The sequence below is a fragment of the Oncorhynchus clarkii genome, unplaced genomic scaffold, assembly GCF_045791955.1.
Source record: "Oncorhynchus clarkii lewisi isolate Uvic-CL-2024 unplaced genomic scaffold, UVic_Ocla_1.0 unplaced_contig_3319_pilon_pilon, whole genome shotgun sequence".
Lineage (NCBI taxonomy): Eukaryota > Metazoa > Chordata > Actinopteri > Salmoniformes > Salmonidae > Oncorhynchus > Oncorhynchus clarkii.
Genome location: NW_027261093.1, coordinates 114,564 through 135,774, shown reverse-complemented (window position 1 = coordinate 135,774; position 21,211 = coordinate 114,564). Strand labels below are relative to the sequence as shown.

At 51.1% G+C, this 21,211-nt stretch overlaps 1 protein-coding gene across 1 annotated transcript in view; it reads right to left on the bottom strand.

The window, feature by feature from the left end:
• LOC139404747 (zinc finger FYVE domain-containing protein 26-like) overlaps positions 1 to 21,211 on the bottom strand; it is a gene marked incomplete at its 3' end in the record, with an annotated part of 120,547 nt that overhangs the window by 11,901 nt on the left and 87,435 nt on the right. The window contains exons 13-19 of the mRNA XM_071147350.1: positions 15,758 to 16,004; positions 13,930 to 14,199; positions 11,667 to 11,795; positions 10,752 to 10,922; positions 6,561 to 6,794; positions 4,049 to 4,154; positions 3,068 to 3,789 (exon numbers count right to left, since the gene is read on the bottom strand). Of these exons, the coding sequence (XP_071003451.1) occupies positions 3,068 to 3,789; positions 4,049 to 4,154; positions 6,561 to 6,794; positions 10,752 to 10,922; positions 11,667 to 11,795; positions 13,930 to 14,199; positions 15,758 to 16,004 (1,879 nt within the window). The remainder of the gene's footprint in view (positions 1 to 3,067; positions 3,790 to 4,048; positions 4,155 to 6,560; positions 6,795 to 10,751; positions 10,923 to 11,666; positions 11,796 to 13,929; positions 14,200 to 15,757; positions 16,005 to 21,211) is intronic.

The window sequence follows — 21,211 nt, the reverse complement described above, 5'->3', positions numbered from 1 at the left end:
GGACTGTGTGTTTACAGGCAGTAGGGTCTGTCATCATTCACTATGAACTGGACTGTGTGTTTACAGGAATGTGTGTTTACAGGCAGTAGGGCCTGTCATCATTCACTTTGAACTGGACTGTGTGTTTACAGACAGTAGGCCTGTCTTCTGACTGTGTGTTTACAGGCAGTAGGGCCTGTCATCATTCACTATGAACAGGACTGTGTGTTTACAGGCAGTAGGGCCTGTCATCATTCACTATGAACTGGACTGTGTGTTTACAGGACTGTGTGTTTACAGGCAGTAGGGCCTGTCATCATTCACTATGAACTGGACTGTGTGTTTACAGGCAGTAGGGCCTGTCATCATTCACTATGAACTGGACTGTGTGTTTACAGGACTGTGTGTTTACAGGCAGTAGGGCCTGCCATCATTCACTATGAACTGGACTGTGTGTTTACAGGCAGTAGGGCCTGTCATCATTCACTATGAACTGGACTGTGTGTTTACAGGACTGTGTGTTTACAGGCAGTAGGGCCTGCCATCATTCACTATGAACTGGGCTGTGTGTTTACAGGCAGTAGGGCCTGCCATCATTCACTATGAACTGGACTGTGTGTTTACAGGCGACTTTAGATCATTAGAACGCATTCGCTAAAAAACATAAAAAATAAACCTGAATGGATTTCTGTAAAACACCACGCGAGTCCTCTTACATTTGGGAACCTTATAGTCCTATTGATTGAAAAACCATGAAAAGGGAGTCTTTCTCTCCCTCAGTGATGCACATCAACAACAACAAGATCAACAACTAATGCCAAAACAAGATGTGTGAAAATATAAGGAACATTAGATAAACCCTCTCAGACTTTTTCAGATAGTTGGCCGTCAAAATTGCACGAATAAACGACGGAGAATTGTAGCGTACCGGTCCTTGTGCAGCTTGCCAATGCACGCTTGTCCCAACCAAGCACCCAAGCTAACTGGCTAAAGATGGCTAGCTAGCTACTTCCAGACACAAATGCGAGAACACCTCACTCTGACCATTTTACTAGCCGAGCTGGTTAGGCTGTTTACATGTTAAACTATTAACTTTTGTTTGCCTACGTTTACCGACACCGGCCATATTTAACGGGTGTTGAGCGTTCACTAAATTCATCCGTTATTCTGCGCTCCGGTACACTCAGACGAGAGGGCTCTGAAATCGGAGTAGATAGATAGCCAGAGTGAATTTCCGAACGCAAGAGATAATGTTAGCTAACTGGAAAACAGTCGTTTAAGTTCTCGCTAGTTAACTGCTGCAACAACTGCATCTCTAGCTGGGTTACATAGCGTTACATAGCGTTACACGGGGCTACATGGGGTTACATGGGGTTACATGGGGTTACATGGGGTTACATAGCGTTACACGGGGCTACATGGGGTTACATGGGGTTACATAGCGTTACATAGCGTTACATAGCGTTACATAGCGTTACATAGGGTTACATGGGGTTACATAGCGTTACATAGGGTTACATAGCATTACATAGGGTTATATAGGGTTACATAGGGTTACATAGCATTACATAGGGTTATATAGGGTTACATAGCGTTACATAGGGTTATATAGCATTACATAGGGTTATATAGGGTTACATAGGGTTACATAGCATTACATAGGGTTATATAGGGTTACATAGGGTTACATAGCGTTACATAGGGTTATATAGCATTACATAGGGTTATATAGGGTTACATAGGGTTACATAAGGTTACATAGCATTACATAGGGTTATATAGGGTTACATAGCGTTACATAGGGTTACATAGCGTTACATAGGGTTACATAGCGTTACATAGGGTTACATAGGGTTACATAGGGTTACATAGGGTTACATAGGGTTACATAGGGTTACATAGCGTTACATAGGGTTACATAGGGTTACATAGGGTTACATAGGGTTACATAGTACAGCCACCAACAAAAACGATATGAAGGGAAAAAGCTCCTCCAATGACATCTTTGTAGCAGCTAGCTAGCTATCTAACTGCTAGATAAATACTACATAGATACACAAGACTATTAGCCACGTTATGACGGACTTGTGATCACTTCCTTAGCTATGATTGTTCCCAGCCGTAGTTACAGTCGTCTGTTTGTTTGTTTATCTTGTCCAAAATATTGAGTTATTGAAAATGAAACGGTGCATCCCGAATGGAGGCAACAAACAATGTACCAGGCTGTGATTTTACAACCCGATAGCAATATGTTTTGGACTACCAAGAAAATGTATTGGTGAATTATATTAAATCATGCATCGAACTACATCTATCTATTCTGTCAACAACACCTACATCATGGAATGTGGAGTCAAATATAACCTATTTATTTTAAAAACCTCTTTATAAAAGCATAAACTTGGAATTTGATATTTTTGACTGATATTAATGATTGTCTGTTGCATATCCGCAAAGTAGTTAAAAACGCTGTCAGTCCACTGAGTCTGTTAAGCAGGGAGTCTGTTAAGCAGAGAGTCTGTTAAGCAGGGAGTCTGTTAAGCAGGGAGTCTGTTAAGCAGGGAGTCTGTTAAGCAGGGAGTCTGTTAAGCAGGGAGTCTGTTAAGCAGAGAGTCTGTTAAGCAGGGAGTCTGTTAAGCAGGGAGTCTGTTAAGCAGGGAGTCTGTTAAGCAGGGAGTCTGTTAAGCAGGGAGTCTGTTAAGCAGGGAGTCTGTTAAGCAGAGAGTCTGTTAAGCAGGGACTCTGTTAAGCAGGGAGTCTGTTAAGCAGGGAGTCTTTTAAGCAGGGAGTCTGTTAAGCAGGGAGTCTGTTAAGCAGGGAGTCTGTTAAGCAGGGAGTCTGTTAAGCAGGGAGTCTGTTAAGCAGGGAGTCTGTTAAGCAGGGAGTCTGTTAAGCAGGGAGTCTGTTAAGCAGGGAGTCTGTTAAGCAGAGAGTCTGTTAAGCAGGGAGTCTGTTAAGCAGGGAGTCATGAGGAGAATACAGTCGAATTCACAGATGAGCCCTTGCACGTAAACATCAATAAACAATTACACAATACCTTAAAAAGCAAATACAAGACACAAAAAAGCAACAAAAAAAACTATCTTACCTCCGCCACCGGCTCCATCCTCCCCAGCCCCCAGCGAAGTACCCAGGACGGGCTGAACCATGGCCCCCAGGTAGGCCCTCAGGATGGGGAAGTCTCTAAGCAGGCTTTCCCCCTCCCTGGAGATCTGCTCCCCGTCCAGCACACACTCTTTACGCCCCCCGCCCCGGAACACCAGCCAACCGGACGGCTGTACCCGGGCAGCACCTCGTGGACTGGCACTTAGACAGGCAACGGTGGCCAGGAGAGGGGAGCGGGATTTGAGGAAAGACAGGGCTGATGGTGTGAGGAGAAAAGAGGAGGAAGAGGAAGTTGGTCGTGGAGGTGAAAGAGAAGAGGACAAGATGAGGACGGGAGGTGTAGTTGCTCGGAGGTCCTCCAGCGAGGGAGAGGCTCCAGATTCAGAGCTGGGGGACTGGGACTGAGGCTCAGTGATGCCCAGCATTGACAAGTGTTCCTGAGTCTGTAGCTGTAGCAGGGCTGCCAGGCTGGCAGTCCTAAACACCCCTTCCCCTGGTCCAGTCTGTCCTTGCCCAGCCTCTCCCCCAGAACCAGCCTCTCCCCCAGAACCAGCCTCTCCCCCAGAACCAGCCTCTCCCCTGGGGCTAGCTTCCCTCTCTGGGTCGGGGCACCAGTCCCACAAAGGCAGAGCCTCACAGCAGCGCTGCACGATCACCTGCTGGACACTCAAACGCAGACCCTCCTGCTGCAACAGAGACAAAACTCTAGAGAGAGAGAGAGAGAGAGAGAGGGTAACAGGGGGAGGGACAGGAGGTGAGTGGAATGGCACACACAATATATAACAGTAGGATGTAGAATTAAATGCACTCGTTCATATTAACACAAGAAACTCAAGCTCATAGTGCTGAAATTGTTTGAATTCAGTGAATGAAAGAGCACGAAATATACTTGTGATACTGCCTCGTAGCCAGGGTTCCCATGACGAATAGGGAGGGGGGGAGGGGGTGGGTTGTGTGTATCTACCTGTCAGGAGCCACCTGTCTATCAAACAGCAGGTGAGAGAGCAGCTGAGATGGGGCCTGGAGGAGAACCAGGAGTGGGTTCCCCAACTTCACCTCACTGTTTTGGTCTGAGAAGAGAGACGGAGAGATTGAACAAAACACTGAGTGGCCAAAATATTAGGAACACCTGCTCTTTCCATGACACAGACTGACCATGGTTAATCTAGATGAAAGCTATGATCCCTTTAATGATGTCACTTGTTAAATCATCCACTTCAAATCAGTGTAGATGAAGAGGAGGAGCCGGGTTAAAGAAGGATTTTTAAGCCTTGAGACAATTGAGACATGGGTTGTGTTCGTGTGCCATTCAGAGGGTGAATGGGGAAGACAAAATATTTAAGTGCTTTTGAACAGGGTTTAATAGTAGATGCCAAGGCGCACCGGTTTGTGTCAAGAACTGCAGCGATGCTGGGTTTTTCACGCTCAACAGTTTCCCGTGTGTATCAAGAATGGTCCACCACCCAAAGGAGAAACGGAGGAGAAACGGAGGAGAAACAGAGGAGAAACAGAGGACAAACAGAGGACAAACAGAGGACAAACAGAGGACAAACAGAGGAGAAACAGAGGAGAAACAGAGGAGAAACAGAGGACAAACAGAGGACAAACAGAGGACAAACAGAGGACAAACAGAGGAGAAACAGAGGAGAAACAGAGGAGGAGGAGAAACAGAGGAGGAGGAGAAACAGAGGAGAAACAGAGGAGAAACAGAGGAGGAGAAACAGAGGAGGAGGAGAAACAGAGGAGGAGAAACAGAGGAGGAAGAGAAACAGAGGAGGAGGAGAAACAGAGGAGGAGGAGAAACAGAGGAGGAGGAGAAACAGAGGAGAAACGGAGGAGAAACAGAGGAGAAACGGAGGAGAAACAGAGGAGAAACAGAGGAGAAACAGAGGAGAAACAGAGGAGAAACAGAGGAGAAACGGAGGAGAAACGGAGGAGAAACGGAGGAGAAACGGAGGAGAAACGGAGGAGAAACGGAGGAGAAACAGAGGAGAAACAGAGGAGAAACAGAGGAGAAACAGATGAGAAACAGAGGAGAAACAGAGGACAAACAGAGGAGAAACAGAGGAGAAACAGAGGACAAACAGAGGACAAACAGAGGAGAAACAGAGGAGAAACAGAGGAGGAGGAGAAACAGAGGAGGAGGAGAAACAGAGGAGAAACAGAGGAGAAACAGAGGAGAAACAGAGGAGAAACAGAGGAGGAGAAACAGAGGAGGAGGAGAAACAGAGGAGGAGAAACAGAGGAGGAAGAGAAACAGAGGAGGAGGAGAAACAGAGGAGGAGGAGAAACAGAGGAGGAGGAGAAACAGAGGAGAAACGGAGGAGAAACAGAGGAGAAACAGAGGAGAAACAGAGGAGAAACGGAGGAGAAACAGAGGAGAAACAGAGGAGAAACAGAGGAGAAACAGAGGAGAAACAGAGGAGAAACAGAGGAGAAACAGAGGAGAAACGGAGGAGAAACGGAGGAGAAACGGAGGAGAAACGGAGGAGAAACAGAGGAGAAACAGAGGAGAAACAGAGGAGAAACAGAGGAGAAACAGATGAGAAACAGATGAGAAACAGAGGAGGAGAAACAGAGGAGGAGAAACAGAGGAGGAGAAACGGAGGAGGAGAAACGGAGGAGAAACGGAGGAGAAACAGAGGAGGAGAAACAGAGGAGGAGAAACAGAGGAGGAGAAACAGAGGAGGAGAAACAGAGTGGAAAGAGGAGAAACAGAGGAGAAACAGAGGAGAAACAGAGGAGAAACAGAGGTGAAACGGAGGAGAAACGGAGGAGAAACGGAGGAGAAACGGAGAAACGGGAGAAACGGGGAAACGGGAGAAACGGGAGAAACAGGAGAAACAGAGGAGGAGAAACAGAGGAGAAACGGAGGAGAAACAGAGGAGAAACGGAGGAGAAACGGAGGAGAAACGGAGGAGAAACAGGAGAAACAGGAGAAACAGAGGAGAAACAGAGGAGAAACAGAGGAGAGTAAAATACAATTCTGTTTCTATTCTGCTGTTTTATTGCATGTGCAAAGATGTCAGAGAAAAAAATAAAATTATAATAAAATAAAATAAATCTGTTACAGGAACAATTGGAGTTAAGTGCCTTGCTCAAGGGCACATCGACAGATTTATCACCTAGTCGTCTCGGGGATTCGAACCAACAACCTTTCAGTTACCGACCCAACGCTCTTAACTGCTAGGCTACCTGCCGCTGTTGTTTGCTTAGCGAGTACCACTTCCTCCCAATTCGGGCACATACCTGGCTCCGACCCGGGACCTGTGGTTTCACAACCACACGTGATCCGTCCTCCCTTAATAAGAGTCTCTGCCACTCAAAAGCTAACGCTTGAGCACAGACTCCCCTTTTCTGTTACACGTACATACATATTCGTATGGGTAATGGCCCCAGCGGGAAACAAACCCATCGACGACGTTACAAGCGCCGTGCTCTACCAACTGACCCACACAGGAGGTAAATACACTCACCTTCAGATCCCAGGCTGCGTATTAACACCGAAGCCAGCGTGTTGACGTAGTCCACGAAGCTCCTCATGTAGTCTGGCCTGCAAGGGGAGCTCTGGGGCTCGAAGGGACACAGCGTGTCCATCGACCGCAGCAGCTGCTTCATGGAGGAACGCACCGGGTGGGATTCCAACTCCGGCTGTTTCAGACTGGCCTGCTCTACCAGGGCTGTTAGGAGGGCACCAGCAGGACTCTCCACTAAGACACAACACATTATACACTTAGTTATACACTAACCCTAGCCCTAGCTGTTTCAGACTGGCCTGCTCTACCAGGGCTGTTAGGAGGGCACCAGCAGGACTCTCCACTAAGACACAACACATTATACACTTAGTTATACACTAACCCTAGCCCTAGCTGTTTCAGACTGGCCTGCTCTACCAGGGCTGTTAGGAGGGCACCAGCAGGACTCTCCACTAAGACACAACACATTATACACTTAGTTATACACTAACCCTAGCCCTAGCTGTTTCAGACTGGCCTGCTCTACCAGGGCTGTTAGGAGGGCACCAGCAGGACTCTCCACTAAGACACAACACATTATACACTTAGTTATACACTAACCCTAGCCCTAGCTGTTTCAGACTGGCCTGCTCTACCAGGGCTGTTAGGAGGGCACCAGCAGGACTCTCCACTAAGACACAACACATTATACACTTAGTTATACACTAACCCTAGCCCTAGCTGTTTCAGACTGGCCTGCTCTACCAGGGCTGTTAGGAGGGCACCAGCAGGACTCTCCACTAAGACACAACACATTATACACTTAGTTATACACTAACCCTAGCCCTAGCTGTTTCAGACTGGCCTGCTCTACCAGGGCTGTTAGGAGGGCACCAGCAGGACTCTCCACTACAGAGACACAACACATTATACACTTAGTTATACACTAACCAAAAACCCTAACCCTAGCCCTCTAATCCTAGCCCCCTAGCCCCCTAGCCCTATCCCCCTAACCCCAGCCCCCTAACCCTATCCCCCTAGCCCCCAGCCCCCCAACCCTATCCCCCTAACCCCAGCCCACTAACCCTAGCCCCCTAACCCTAGCCCACTAACCCTAGCCCACTAACCCTAGCCCACTAACCCTAGCCCACTAACCCTAACCCCCTAGCGCACTAACCCTAGCCCCCTAGCCCACTAACCCTAGCCAACTAACCCCCTATCCCCTAACCCTAACCCTAGACTGGCCTGCTCTACCAGGGCTGTTAGGAGGGCACCAGCAGGACTCTCCACTACAGAGACACAACACATTATACACTTAGTTATACACTAACCAAAAACCCTAACCCTAGCCCTCTAATCCTAGCCCCCTAGCCCCCTAGCCCTATCCCCCTAACCCCAGCCCCCTAACCCTATCCCCCTAGCCCCCAGCCCCCCAACCCTATCCCCCTAACCCCAGCCCACTAACCCTAGCCCCCTAACCCTAGCCCACTAACCCTAGCCCACTAACCCTAGCCCACTAACCCTAACCCCCTAGCGCACTAACCCTAGCCCCCTAGCCCACTAACCCTAGCCAACTAACCCCCTATCCCCTAACCCTAGCCCCCTAACCCTAGCCCACTAACCCTAGCCCCCTAGCCTAGCCCATTAACCCTAGCCTTTCTAACCCTAGCCCACTAACCCACTAACCCTAGCCCACTAACTCTCTAACCCTAACCCCCTAACCCTAGCCCCGTAGCCCTAGCCCCCTAACCCCCTGACCCTCTAACCCTAGCCCCCTAACCCTAGCCCCCTAATCGTAGCCCCCTAGCCCTAGCCCCCTAGCCCTCTAACCCTAAGCCCCTAACCCTAGGCCCCTAACCCTAGCCCAGCCCCCTACCCCACTAACCCTCTAACCCTAGCCCCCTAACCCCCTAGGCCACTAACCCTCTAACCCTAGCCCCCTAACCCTAGCTCCCTAGCCCCCTAACCCTAGCCCCCTAACCCTAGCCCCTAACCCCCTAGGCCACTAACCCTAGCCCTCTAACCCTAGCCCCCTAACCCTAGCTCCCTAGCCCCCTAACCCTAGCCCCCTAGCCCTAACCCTAGCCCTCTAACCCTAGCCCCCTAACCCCCTATCCCTAGCCCTCTAACCCTAGCCCCCAAACACACTAACAATAGCCCCCTAACCTTAGCCCCCTAACCTTAGTCTGTGATGCTAACCTATCCAGGGTCTGTGATGCTAACCTGTGATGCTAACCTATCCAGGGTCTGTGATGCTAACCTATCCAGGGTCTGTGATGCTAACCTATCCAGGGTCTGTGATGCAAACCTAGCCAGGGTGGTTTCTGTAGTGGTGGACAGGGTCAGCAAGGTGATATATACCTGTGGTTTCTGTAGTGGTGGACAGGGTCAGCAAGGTGATATATACCTGTGGTTTCTGTAGTGGTGGACAGGGTCAGCAAGGTGATATATACCTGTGGTTTCTGTAGTGGTGGACAGGGTCAGCAAGGTGATATATACCTGTTGTTTCTGTAGTGGTGGACAGGGTCAGCAAGGTGATATATACCTGTTGTTTCTGTAGTGGTGGACAGGGTCAGCAAGGTGATATATACCTGTTGTTTCTGTAGTGGTGGACAGGGTCAGCAAGGTGATATATACCTGTGGTTTCTGTAGTGGTGGACAGGGTCAGCAAGGTGATATATACCTGTGGTTTCTGCAAGGTGATCTATACCTGTGGTTTCTGTAGTGGTGGACAGGGTCAGCAAGGTGATATATACCTGTGGTTTCTGCAAGGTGATATATACCTGTGGTTTCTGTAGTGGTGGACAAGGTCAGCAAGGTGATATATACCTGTGGTTTCTGTAGTGGTGGACAGGGGTCAGCAAGGTGATATATACCTGTGGTTTCTGTAGTGGTGGACAGGGTCAGCAAGGTGATATATGCCTGTGGTTTCAGCAAGGTGATATATACCTGTGGTTTCTGCAAGGTGATATATACCTGTGGTTTCTGTAGTGGTGGACAGGGTCAGCAAGGTGATATATACCTGTGGTTTCTGCAAGGTGATCTATACCTGTGGTTTCTGTAGTGGTGGACAGGGTCAGCAAGGTGATATATACCTGTGGTTTCTGTAGTGGTGGACAGGGTCAGCAAGGTGATCTATACCTGTGGTTTCTGTAGTGGTGGACAGGGTCAGCAAGGTGATATATACCTGTGGTTTCAGCAAGGTGATATATACCTGTGGTTTCTGTAGTGGTGGACAGGGTCAGCAAGGTGATATATACCTGTGGTTTCTGTAGTGGTGGACAGGGTCAGCAAAGTGATCTATACCTGTGGTTTCTGTAGTGGTGGACAGGGTCAGCAAGGTGATATATACCTGTGGTTTCTGCAAGGTGATCTATACCTGTGGTTTCTGTAGTGGTGGACAGGGTCAGCAAGGTGATATATACCTGTGGTTTCTGTAGTGGTGGACAGGGTCAGCAAGGTGATATATACCTGTGGTTTCTGTAGTGGTGGACAGGGTCAGCAAGGTGATATATACCTGTGGTTTCTGCAAGGTGATATATACCTGTGGTTTCTGTAGTGGTGGACAGGGTCAGCAAGGTGATATATACCTGTGGTTTCTGTAGTGGTGGACAGGGTCAGCAAGGTGATATATACCTGTGGTTTCTGCAAGGTGATCTATACCTGTGGTTTCTGTAGCGGTGGACAGGGTCAGCAAGGTGATATATACCTGTGGTTTCAGCAAGGTGATATATACCTGTGGTTTCTGTAGTGGTGGACAGGGTCAGCAAGGTGATATATACCTGTGGTTTCTGTAGTGGTGGACAGGGTCAGCAAGGTGATATATACCTGTGGTTTCTGCAAGGTGATCTATACCTGTGGTTTCTGTAGTGGTGGACAGGGTCAGCAAGGTGATATATACCTGTGGTTTCTGTAGTGGTGGACAGGGTCAGCAAGGTGATATATACCTGTGGTTTCTGTAGTGGTGGACAGGGTCAGCAAGGTGATATATACCTGTGGTTTCTGCAAGGTGATCTATACCTGTGGTTTCTGTAGTGGTGGACAGGGTCAGCAAGGTGATATATACCTGTGGTTTCTGTAGTGGTGGACAGGGTCAGCAAGGTGATATATACCTGTGGTTTCTGCAAGGTGATCTATACCTGTGGTTTCTGTAGCGGTGGACAGGGTCAGCAAGGTGATATATACCTGTGGTTTCTGCAAGGTGATCTATACCTGCGGTTTCTGTAGCGGTGGACAGGGTCAGCAAGGTGATCTCTAGGTGCTGTGCCAGGCTCAGTCGGGTAGCGATGCCCTCCTCACTCAGCACAGGGTGGCAGCACAGCAACACTTCCTGTATACAGCAGCCTAAAGGACTGGACACAACGTGGTCCTCCACAATGGATTCTAGAAAGAACACAGCAAGGAGGGAGAGAGAGAGAAATACTGAGCATTAACTGAACTCTTCTGTCTGCAAATCCAGAGCCGTTTTGTGTTAACCCTTAACACTCTTGGGAATTGGCCTATATGGATAGAGCTACATTGAAACAGCAAAGGTTGCCCAATTAGCAAGAGGGAAGGGGGGAGGGGAGGCAACTTCTTTCATCTGTCACTCAAAAGCCATACAGAACTGTGACGTCATGTATTGCATGTCACTGAACAGCCACGACGTTCTAATGTAGGCGTTAATTAATGTCCAAATGTGTCATGTAGAGGGCTAACATCCCACACCTTGTACTCTGTGTCATGTAGAGGGCTAACATCCCACACCTTGTACTCTGTGTCATGTAGAGGGCTAACATCCCACATCCCACACCTTGTACTCTGTGTCATGTAGAGGGCTAACATCCCACACCTTGTACTCTGTGTCATGTAGAGGGCTAACATCCCACACCTTGTACTCTGTGTCATGTAGAGGGCTAACATCCCACATCACACACCTTGTACTCTGTGCCATGTAGAGGGCTAACATCCCACATCCCACACCTTGTACTCTGTGTCGTGTAGAGGGCTAACATCCCACACCTTGTACTCTGTGCCATGCCATGTAGTAGTTGACACGGAGGGGAATGACAGCACTAACAGACTGGTACCCAAGCTATATGCATATTCAGATATACGTATAAACTTGTTTAATGCAGTAGTGCTTACCTGTCTTGGCGGGGCCCTTGTTGCCACTATGACTGGCTGTGTGGTTGAGGATCTTCCCCATCTGTTGGAGCATCGCAGGAAATCCTCGGATACCCTCAGAGTGTTTCACCTTGGGTTCCACCCTCAGTCCTGAGGAACGAAGGGGATAACAGGGTTAGAAAGGGCTCCGCTATGTCTCCTGAGGAAAGGGGAACGGAGGGGACTAGGGAGACGGAGGGGAACGGAGGGGAATAGGGAGACGGAGGGGGACGAGGGAGACGGAGGGGAACGGAGGGGACTAGGGGGACGGAGGGGACTAGGGAGATGGAGGGGACTAGGGAGACGGAGGGGACTAGGGAGACGGAGGGGAACGGAGGGGACTAGGGGGACGGAGGGGACTAGGGAGACGAAGGGGAACGGAGGGGACTAGGGGGACGGAGGGGACTAGGGAGACGAAGGGGACTAGGGAGACGAAGGGGACTAGGGGGACGGAGGGGACTAGGGAGACGAAGGGGAACGGAGGGGACTAGGGGGACGGAGGGGACTAGGGAGACGGGGGGGAACAGAGGGGACTAGGGGGACGGAGGGGAATGGAGGGGACTAGGGGGACTAGGGGAACGGAGGGGACTAGGGAGACAGAGGGGAACGGAGGGGGACTCCTCCACTCCATCCTACCCCACTCCATCCTACCTCATTCTATCCTCCCCCACTCCATCCTACCCCACTCCATCCTACCCCACTCCACCCTCCCCCACTCCATCCTCATTCTATCCTACCCCACTCTATCCTCATTCTATCCTACCCCACTCCATCCTACCCCACTCTATCCTCATTCTATCCTGCCCCACTCTATCCTACCCCACTCTATCCTCATTCTATCCTACCCCACTCCATCCTACCCCACTCTATCCTCATTCCATCCTACCCCACTCTATCCTACCCCACTCTATCCTACCCCACTCTATCCTACCCCACTCCATCCTACCCCACTCCATCCTACCCCACTCTATCCTCCCCCACTCTATCCTCATTCTATCCTACCCCACTCCATCCTCATTCTATCCTACCCCACTCCATCCTCATTCTATCCTCCCCCACTCCATCCTCATTCTATCCTCCCCCACTCCATCCTCCCCCTATCCTCCCCACTCCATACTCATTCTATCCTACCCCACTCCATCCTCATTCTATCCTACCCCACTCCATCCTCATTCTATCCTACCCCACTCTATCCTCATTATATCCTACCCAACTCCATCCTCCCCCACTCTATCCTCATTCTATCCTACCCCACTCTATCCTCATTCTATCCTACCCCACTCCATCCTCATTCTATCCTACCCCACTCCATCCTCATTCTATCCTACCCCACTCCATCCTCCCCCACTCTATCCTCATTCTATCCTACCCACTCTATCCTCATTCTATCCTACCCCACTCTATCCTCATTCTATCCTACCCCACTCCATCCTCATTCTATCCTACCCCACTCCATCCTCATTCTATCCTACCCCACTCCATCCTCATTCTATCCTCCCCCACTCCATCCTCCCCACTCTATCCTCATTCTATCCTACCCCACTCCATCCTCCCCCACTCTATCCTCATTCTATCCTACCCCACTCCATCCTCATTCTATCCTACCCCACTCCATCCACATTCTATCCTACCCCACTCCATCCTCATTCTATCCTCCCCACTCCATCCTCATTCTATCCTCCCCACTCTATCCTCATTCTATCCAACCCCACTCCATCCTCATTCTATCCTACCCCACTCCATCCTCATTCTATCCTACCCCACTCCATCCTCATTCTATCCTCCCCACTCTATCCTCATTCTATCCTACCCCACTCTATCCTCATTCTATCCTACCCCACTCCATCCTCATTCTATCCTACCCCACTCCATCCTCATTCTATTCTACCCCACTCCATCCTCCCCCACTCCATACTCCCCCACTCTATCCTCATTATATCCTACCCCACTCTATCCTCATTCTATCCTTCCCCACTCCGTCCTACCCCACTCCATCCTACCCTGTACCCCACCCCACCGTACCCCATCCCACCCTACCCCAACCTATCCTCATTCTATCATTCCCCACTCTATCCTATACCCCACCCTACCCTGTACCCCACCCTACCCAACACCACCGTACCCCACCCCATCCTACTCCAACTTATTCTACCCCAACCCATCTTATCCTACCCCCCTCTATGCTACCCCACTCTATGCTACCCCACTCTATCCTATCCTGTACCCCCCCCCCCCCCCCACCTACCTCTTCCCTCCAGACTGCTGTGTAGCCGTCTCTCTGCCGTGTCCAGCAGCTGTCTGGAGGTCTTCCACAGCTGGCAGTGACAGCAGGCCAGGTCGAAGGCAGCCATGGCAGTTGGGCTGAGCTCCTCCAGGAGGGTGTGCAGGAGGCCTGTCCCTGGGGGGTCCAGGACACAGCGGCCCAGCCAGTAGCCCTCCTCCAGGGACGGAACGGGGCGACCAGGGGTGGAAAGGAGACGGTCTGCCACGTCAGAGACGGAATAGAAAGCCATGCCTAACGAGAGACGGACAGGGAGTCAGCCTCTAACCCCAACTCTACAGACAGACAGGGAGTCAGCCTCTAACCCCAACTCTACAGACAGACAGGGAGTCAGCCTCTAACCCCAACTCTACAGACAGACAGCCTCTAACCCCAACTCTACAGACAGACAGGGAGTCAGCCTCTAACCCCACCTCTACAGACAGACAGCCTCTAACCCCAACTCTACAGACAGACAGGGAGTCAGCCTCTAACCCCAACTCTACAGACAGACAGCCTCTAACCCCAACTCTACAGACAGACAGCCTCTAACCCCAACTCTACAGACAGACAGGGAGTCAGGGTCTAACCCCAACTCTACAGACAGACAGGGAGTCAGCCTCTAACCCCAACTCTACAGACAGACAGGGAGTCAGGGTCTAACCCCAACTCTACAGACAGACAGGGAGTCAGGGTCTAACCCCAACTCTACAGACAGACAGACAGACAGACAGGGAGTCAGCCTCTAACCCCAACTCTACAGACAGACAGCCTCTAACCCCAACTCTACAGACAGACAGGGAGTCAGCCTCTAACCCCACCTCTACAGACAGACAGCCTCTAACCCCAACTCTACAGACAGACAGGGAGTCAGCCTCTAACCCCAACTCTACAGACAGACAGCCTCTAACCCCAACTCTACAGACAGACAGCCTCTAACCCCAACTCTACAGACAGACAGGGAGTCAGGGTCTAACCCCAACTCTACAGACAGACAGGGAGTCAGCCTCTAACCCCAACTCTACAGACAGACAGGGAGTCAGGGTCTAACCCCAACTCTACAGACAGACAGGGAGTCAGGGTCTAACCCCAACTCTACAGACAGACAGACAGACAGACAGGGAGTCAGCCTCTAACCCCAACTCTAAAGACAGCCTCTAACCCACCTCTACAGACAGTCAGCCTCTAGCCCCAACTCTACAGACAGGGAGTCGGTCTCTAACCCCAACTCTACAGACAGACAGGGAGTCAGCCTCTAACCCCACCTCTACAGACAGACAGGGAGTCAGGCTCTAACCCCAACTCTACAGACAGACAGGGAGTCAGCCTCTAACCCCAACTCTACAGACAGGGAGTCAGCCTCTAACCCAAACTCTACAGACAGACAGCCTCTAACCCCATCTCTACAGACAGACAGACAGACAGACAGGGAGTCAGCCTCTAACCCCAACTCTACAGACAGACAGACTCTAACCCCAATGCTACAGACAGCCTTGAACCCCAACTTGACAGAAACACACACAGATCTATATAGAGTAGAAGGACTTATCTAACAGAAAGGATGAATGAGTTATAGTTTTCACACACGATAAGAGGACATTCACAAAGTAAAAGCACCTAAATAACCGTCCTATCAAATGAGAACCGAGCATTCTTGTGTTAAGACAGGTGAGATGCTATGTGGAAGACAAGTACACAGATACACAGGAACGATGTTATATTGTGACCGTACGGAAGTCTACTTCCGTACGTCTCACTTCAGTTGACTGCCCTGACTGTACGTCTTTCTGGATAAGAGTGTCTGCTAAATGACCTGCAGCGGCAGCACTCCCGATGGCCTGCAGGGTGGAGCGCCCACTACTTCCCAGGCGACTACGCCCCGGGGCGGGCGCCACGGCCGTCGCTCCCAGGCCCTCTGAGGAAGAGGAGGATGAAGATAAAGAGTGGGTCTCCATCTTCTGCTCCACGCGACCCAGCTCCTCCAGGACTTCCCGGTAACGCTCCATGAAGACCAGTTCCCCAAAGCACCATGACCCCTCCAGGCCAAACATCAGAGACACCTACACAGAGGTCAAAGGTCAGAGACACCTATACAGAGGTCAAAAGGTCAGAGAAACCTAGACAGGGGTCAAAAGGTCAGAGAAACCTACACAGAGGTCAAAAGGTCAGAGAAACCTACACAGAGGTCAAAAGGTCAGAGAAACCTACACAGAGGTCAAAAGGTCAGAGAAACCTAGACAGACAGATAAGAGGACCAGGATGGGACCAACCAGAGATGTAAACCATGTCACACAATATCACAACACTACATGCTGCCCAACCTAACAGCCAGTCCTAACTCACTCCCTAGACCATCCGCGTGGCTCCAACCCGTCTACCCCTGTAGATCTGACGGCTTGAAAAACAGGTATAAGAGGTGTATTTGTAAAGCTTTCACCAATATTGCAGACGTCCTTAAAGATCTGCAGATATTGAAGGAATCAGGCCAAGAGGAAGGGGGGTCCTAACCTGTAACCCTGGGTCCTAACCTGTAACCCTGTAACCATGGGTCCTAACCTGTAACCCTGGGTCCTAACCTGTAACTCTGGGTCCTAACCTGTAACCCTGGGTCCTAACCCATGACCCTGGGTCCTAACCCGTAACCCTGGGTCCTAACCTGTAACCCTGTAACCATGGGTCCTAATCCGTAACCCTGGGTCCTAACCTGTAACCTTGGGTCCTAACCTGTAACCCTGTAACCATGGATCCTAACCTTTAACCCTTGGTCCTAACCTGTAACCCTTGGTCCTAACCTGTAATCCTGGGTCCTAACCTGTAACCCTGGGTCCTAACCTGTAACCCTGGGTCCTAACCTGTAACCCTGGGTCCTAAACTGTAACCCTGGGTCCTAACCTGTAACCAATGGTCCTAACCTGTAACCAATGGTCCTAACCTGTAACCAATGGTTCTAACCTGTAACCCTGGGTCCTAACCTGTAACCCTGGGTCCTAACCTGTAACCCTGGGTCCTAACCTGTAATCTAACCCTGTAACCCTTGGTCCGAACCTGTAACCCTGGGTACTAACCTGTAACCCTGGGTCCTAACCTGTAACCCTGGGTCATAACCTGTAACCCAGGGTCCTAACCTGTAACCCTGGGTCCTAACCTGTAACCCTGGGTCCTAACCTGTAACCCTGGGTCCTAACCTGCAACCCTGGTTCCTAACCTGCAACCCTGGGTCCAAACCTGCAACCCTGTAACCCTGGGTCCTAACCTGTAACACTGGGTCCTACCCTGTAACCCTGGGTCCTACCCTGTAACCCTGGGTCCTAACCCGTAACCTGGGGTCCTAACTCATAACCCTGGGTCCTAACCCGAAACCCTTGGTCCTAACCCTGTAACCTTTGGTCCTAACCTGTAACCTAACCCTGTAACCCTGGGTCCTAACCTGTAACCCTGGGTACTAACCTGTAACCCTGGGTCCTAACCCGTAACCCTGGGTCCTTACCTTTAACGCTGTAACCCTGGGTCCTACCCTGAAACCCTGGGTCCTACCCTGTAACCCTGGGTCCTAACCCGTAACCCTGGGTCCTAACCTGTAACCCTGGATCCTAACCTGTAACCTAACCCTGTAACCCTTGGTCCTAACCTGTAACCCTGGGTACTAACCTGTAACCCTGGGTCCTAAACTGTAACCAATGGTCCTAACCTGTAACCAATGGTCCTACACTGTAACCCTGGGTCCTAACCTGTAACCCTGGGTCCTAACCCTGTAACACTGTAACCCTGGGTCCTTACCTTTAACGCTGTAACCCTGGGTCCTACCCTGAAACCCTGGGTCCTAACCTGTAACCCTGGGTCCTAACCTGTAACCCTGGGTCCTAACCTGTAACCCTGGATCCTAACCTGTAACCTAACCCTGTAACCCTGGGTCCTAACCTGTAACCCTGGGTCCTAACCTGTAACCCTGGGTCCTAACCTGTAACCCTGGGTCCTAACCTGTAACCCTGGGTCCTAACCTGTAACCCTGGGTCCTAACCTGTAACCATGTAACCCTGGGTCCTAACCTGTAAACCTGGGTCCTACCCTGAAACCCTGGGTCCTAACCTGTAACCCTGGGTCCTAACCTGTAACCCTGGGTCCTAACCTGTAACCCTGTAACCCTGGGTCCTAACCTGTAACCCTGGGTCCTAACCTGTAACCCTTGGTCCTAACCTGTAACCCTGTAACCCTTGGTCCTAACCTGTAACCTAACCCTGTAACCCTTGGTCCTAACCTATAACCCTGGGTACTAACCTGTAACCCTGGGTCCTAACCTGTAACCCTGGGTTCTAACCTGTAACCCCGGGTCCCAACCTGTAACCCTGGGTCCCAACCTGTAACCCTGGGTCCCAACCTGTAACCCTGGGTCCTACCCTGTAACCCTGGGTCCTAACATGTAACCCTGGAACCCTGGGTCCTAACCTGTAACCCTGGAACCCTGGGTTCTAACCCGTAACCCTGGGTCCTAACCCATAACCCTGGGTCCTAACCCATAACCCTGGGTCCTAACCCGTAACCCTGGGTCCTAACCCGTAACCCTGGGTCCTAACCCATAACCCTTGGTGCTAACCTGTAACCTAACCCTGTAACCCTGGGTCCTACCCTGTAACCCTGGGTCCTAACCTGTAACCCTGGGTCCTAACCCGTAACCCTGGGTCCTAACCTGTAACCCTTGGTCCTAACCCTGTAACCTAACCCTGGGTCCTACCCTGTAACCCTGGGTCCTAACCTGTAACCCTGGGTCCTAACCCGTAACCCTGGGTCCTAACCTGTAACCCTGGGTCCTAACCCGTAACCCTGGGTCCTAACCCGTAACCCTTGGTCCTAACCCTGTAACCTAACCCTGTAAACCTGGGTCCTAACCCGTAACCCTGGGTCCTAACCTGTAACCCTGGGTCCTAACCTGTAACGCTGGGTCCTAACCTGTAACCCTTGGTCCTAACCCTGTAACCTAACCCTGTAAACCTGGGTCCTAACCCGTAACCCTGGGTCCTAACCTGTAACCCTTGGTCCTAACCTGTAACCCTGGGTCCTAACCTGTAACCCTGGGTCCTAACCTGTAACCATGGGTCCTACCCTGTAACCATGGGTCCTACCCTGTAACCCTGGGTCCTACCCTGTAACCATTGGTCCTAACCCGTAACCCTGGGTCCTAACCCTGTAACCCTTGGTCCTAACCCGTAACCCTGGCTTCGACCCTGTAACCCTGGGTCCTAACCTGTAACCCTGGGTCCTAACCTGTAACCCTGGGTCCTTACCTGTAACCATTGGTCCTAACCCGTAACCCTTGGTCCTAACCCGTAACCCTTGGTCTTAACCTGTAATCCTGTAACCCTTGGGGCTAACCCGTAACCCTGGGTCCTAACCCGTAACCCTGGGTCCTAACCCTGTAACCCTGGATCCTAACCCATAACCCTTGGTCTTAACCCTGTAACCCTTGGTCCTAACCCGTAACCCTGGGTCCTAACCCTGTAACCCTGGGTCCTAACCCATAACCCTTGATCCTAACCCTGTAACCCTGGGTCCTAACCCTGTAACCCTGGGTCCTACCTGTAACCCTGGGTCCTAACCCGTAACCCTGGGTCCTAACCCTGTAACCCTTGGTCCTAACCATGTAACCCTCGGTCCTAACCTGTAACCTAACCCTGGAACCTTGGAACCTACCCTGTAATACTGGGTCCTACCCTGTAACCCTGGGTCCTAACCTGTAACCCTGGGTCCCAACCTGTAACCCTGGGTCCCAACCTGTAACACTGGGTCCCAACCCGTAACCCTGGGTCCTAACCTGTAACCCTGGGTCCTAACCTATAACCCTGTAACCCTTGGTCCTAACCCTGTAACCCTTGGTCCTAACCTATAACCCTGGGTACTAACCTGTAACCCTGGGTCCTAACCTGTAACCCTGGGTTCTAACCTGTAACCCCGGGTCCCAACCTGTAACCCTGGGTCCCAACCTGTAACCCTGGGTCCCAACCTGTAACCCTGGGTCCTACCCTGTAACCCTGGGTCCTAACCTGTAACCCTGGAACCCTGGGTCCTAACCTGTAACCCTGGAACCCTGGGTTCTAACCCGTAACCCTGGGTCCTAACCCATAACCCTGGGTCCTAACCCATAACCCTGGGTCCTAACCCGTAACCCTGGGTCCTAACCCGTAACCCTGGGTCCTAACCCATAACCCTTGGTGCTAACCTGTAACCTAACCCTGTAACCCTGGGTCCTACCCTGTAACCCTGGGTCCTAACCTGTAACCCTGGGTCCTAACCCGTAACCCTGGGTCCTAACCTGTAACCCTTGGTCCTAACCCTGTAACCTAACCCTGGGTCCTACCCTGTAACCCTGGGTCCTAACCTGTAACCCTGGGTCCTAACCCGTAACCCTGGGTCCTAACCTGTAACCCTGGGTCCTAACCCGTAACCCTGGGTCCTAACCCGTAACCCTTGGTCCTAACCCTGTAACCTAACCCTGTAAACCTGGGTCCTAACCCGTAACCCTGGGTCCTAACCTGTAACCCTGGGTCCTAACCTGTAACCCTGGGTCCTAACCTGTAACCCTTGGTCCTAACCCTGTAACCTAACCCTGTAAACCTGGGTCCTAACCCGTAACCCTGGGTCCTAACCTGTAACCCTTGGTCCTAACCTGTAACCCTGGGTCCTAACCTGTAACCCTGGGTCCTAACCTGTAACCATGGGTCCTACCCTGTAACCCTGGGTCCTACCCTGTAACCCTGGGTCCTACCCTGTAACCCTGTAACCCTGGGTCCTACCCTGTAACCATTGGTCCTAACCCGTAACCCTGGGTCCTAACCCTGTAACCCTTGGTCCTAACCCGTAACCCTGGCTTCGACCCTGTAACCCTGGGTCCTAACCTGTAACCCTGGGTCCTAACCTGTAACCCTGGGTCCTTACCTGTAACCATTGGTCCTAACCCGTAACCCTTGGTCCTAACCCGTAACCCTTGGTCTTAACCTGTAATCCTGTAACCCTTGGGGCTAACCCGTAACCCTGGGTCCTAACCCGTAACCCTGGGTCCTAACCCTGTAACCCTGGATCCTAACCCATAACCCTTGGTCTTAACCCTGTAACCCTTGGTCCTAACCCGTAACCCTGGGTCCTAACCCTGTAACCCTGGGTCCTAACCCATAACCCTTGATCCTAACCCTGTAACCCTGGGTCCTAACCCTGTAACCCTGGGTCCTACCTGTAACCCTGGGTCCTAACCCGTAACCCTGGGTCCTAACCCTGTAAC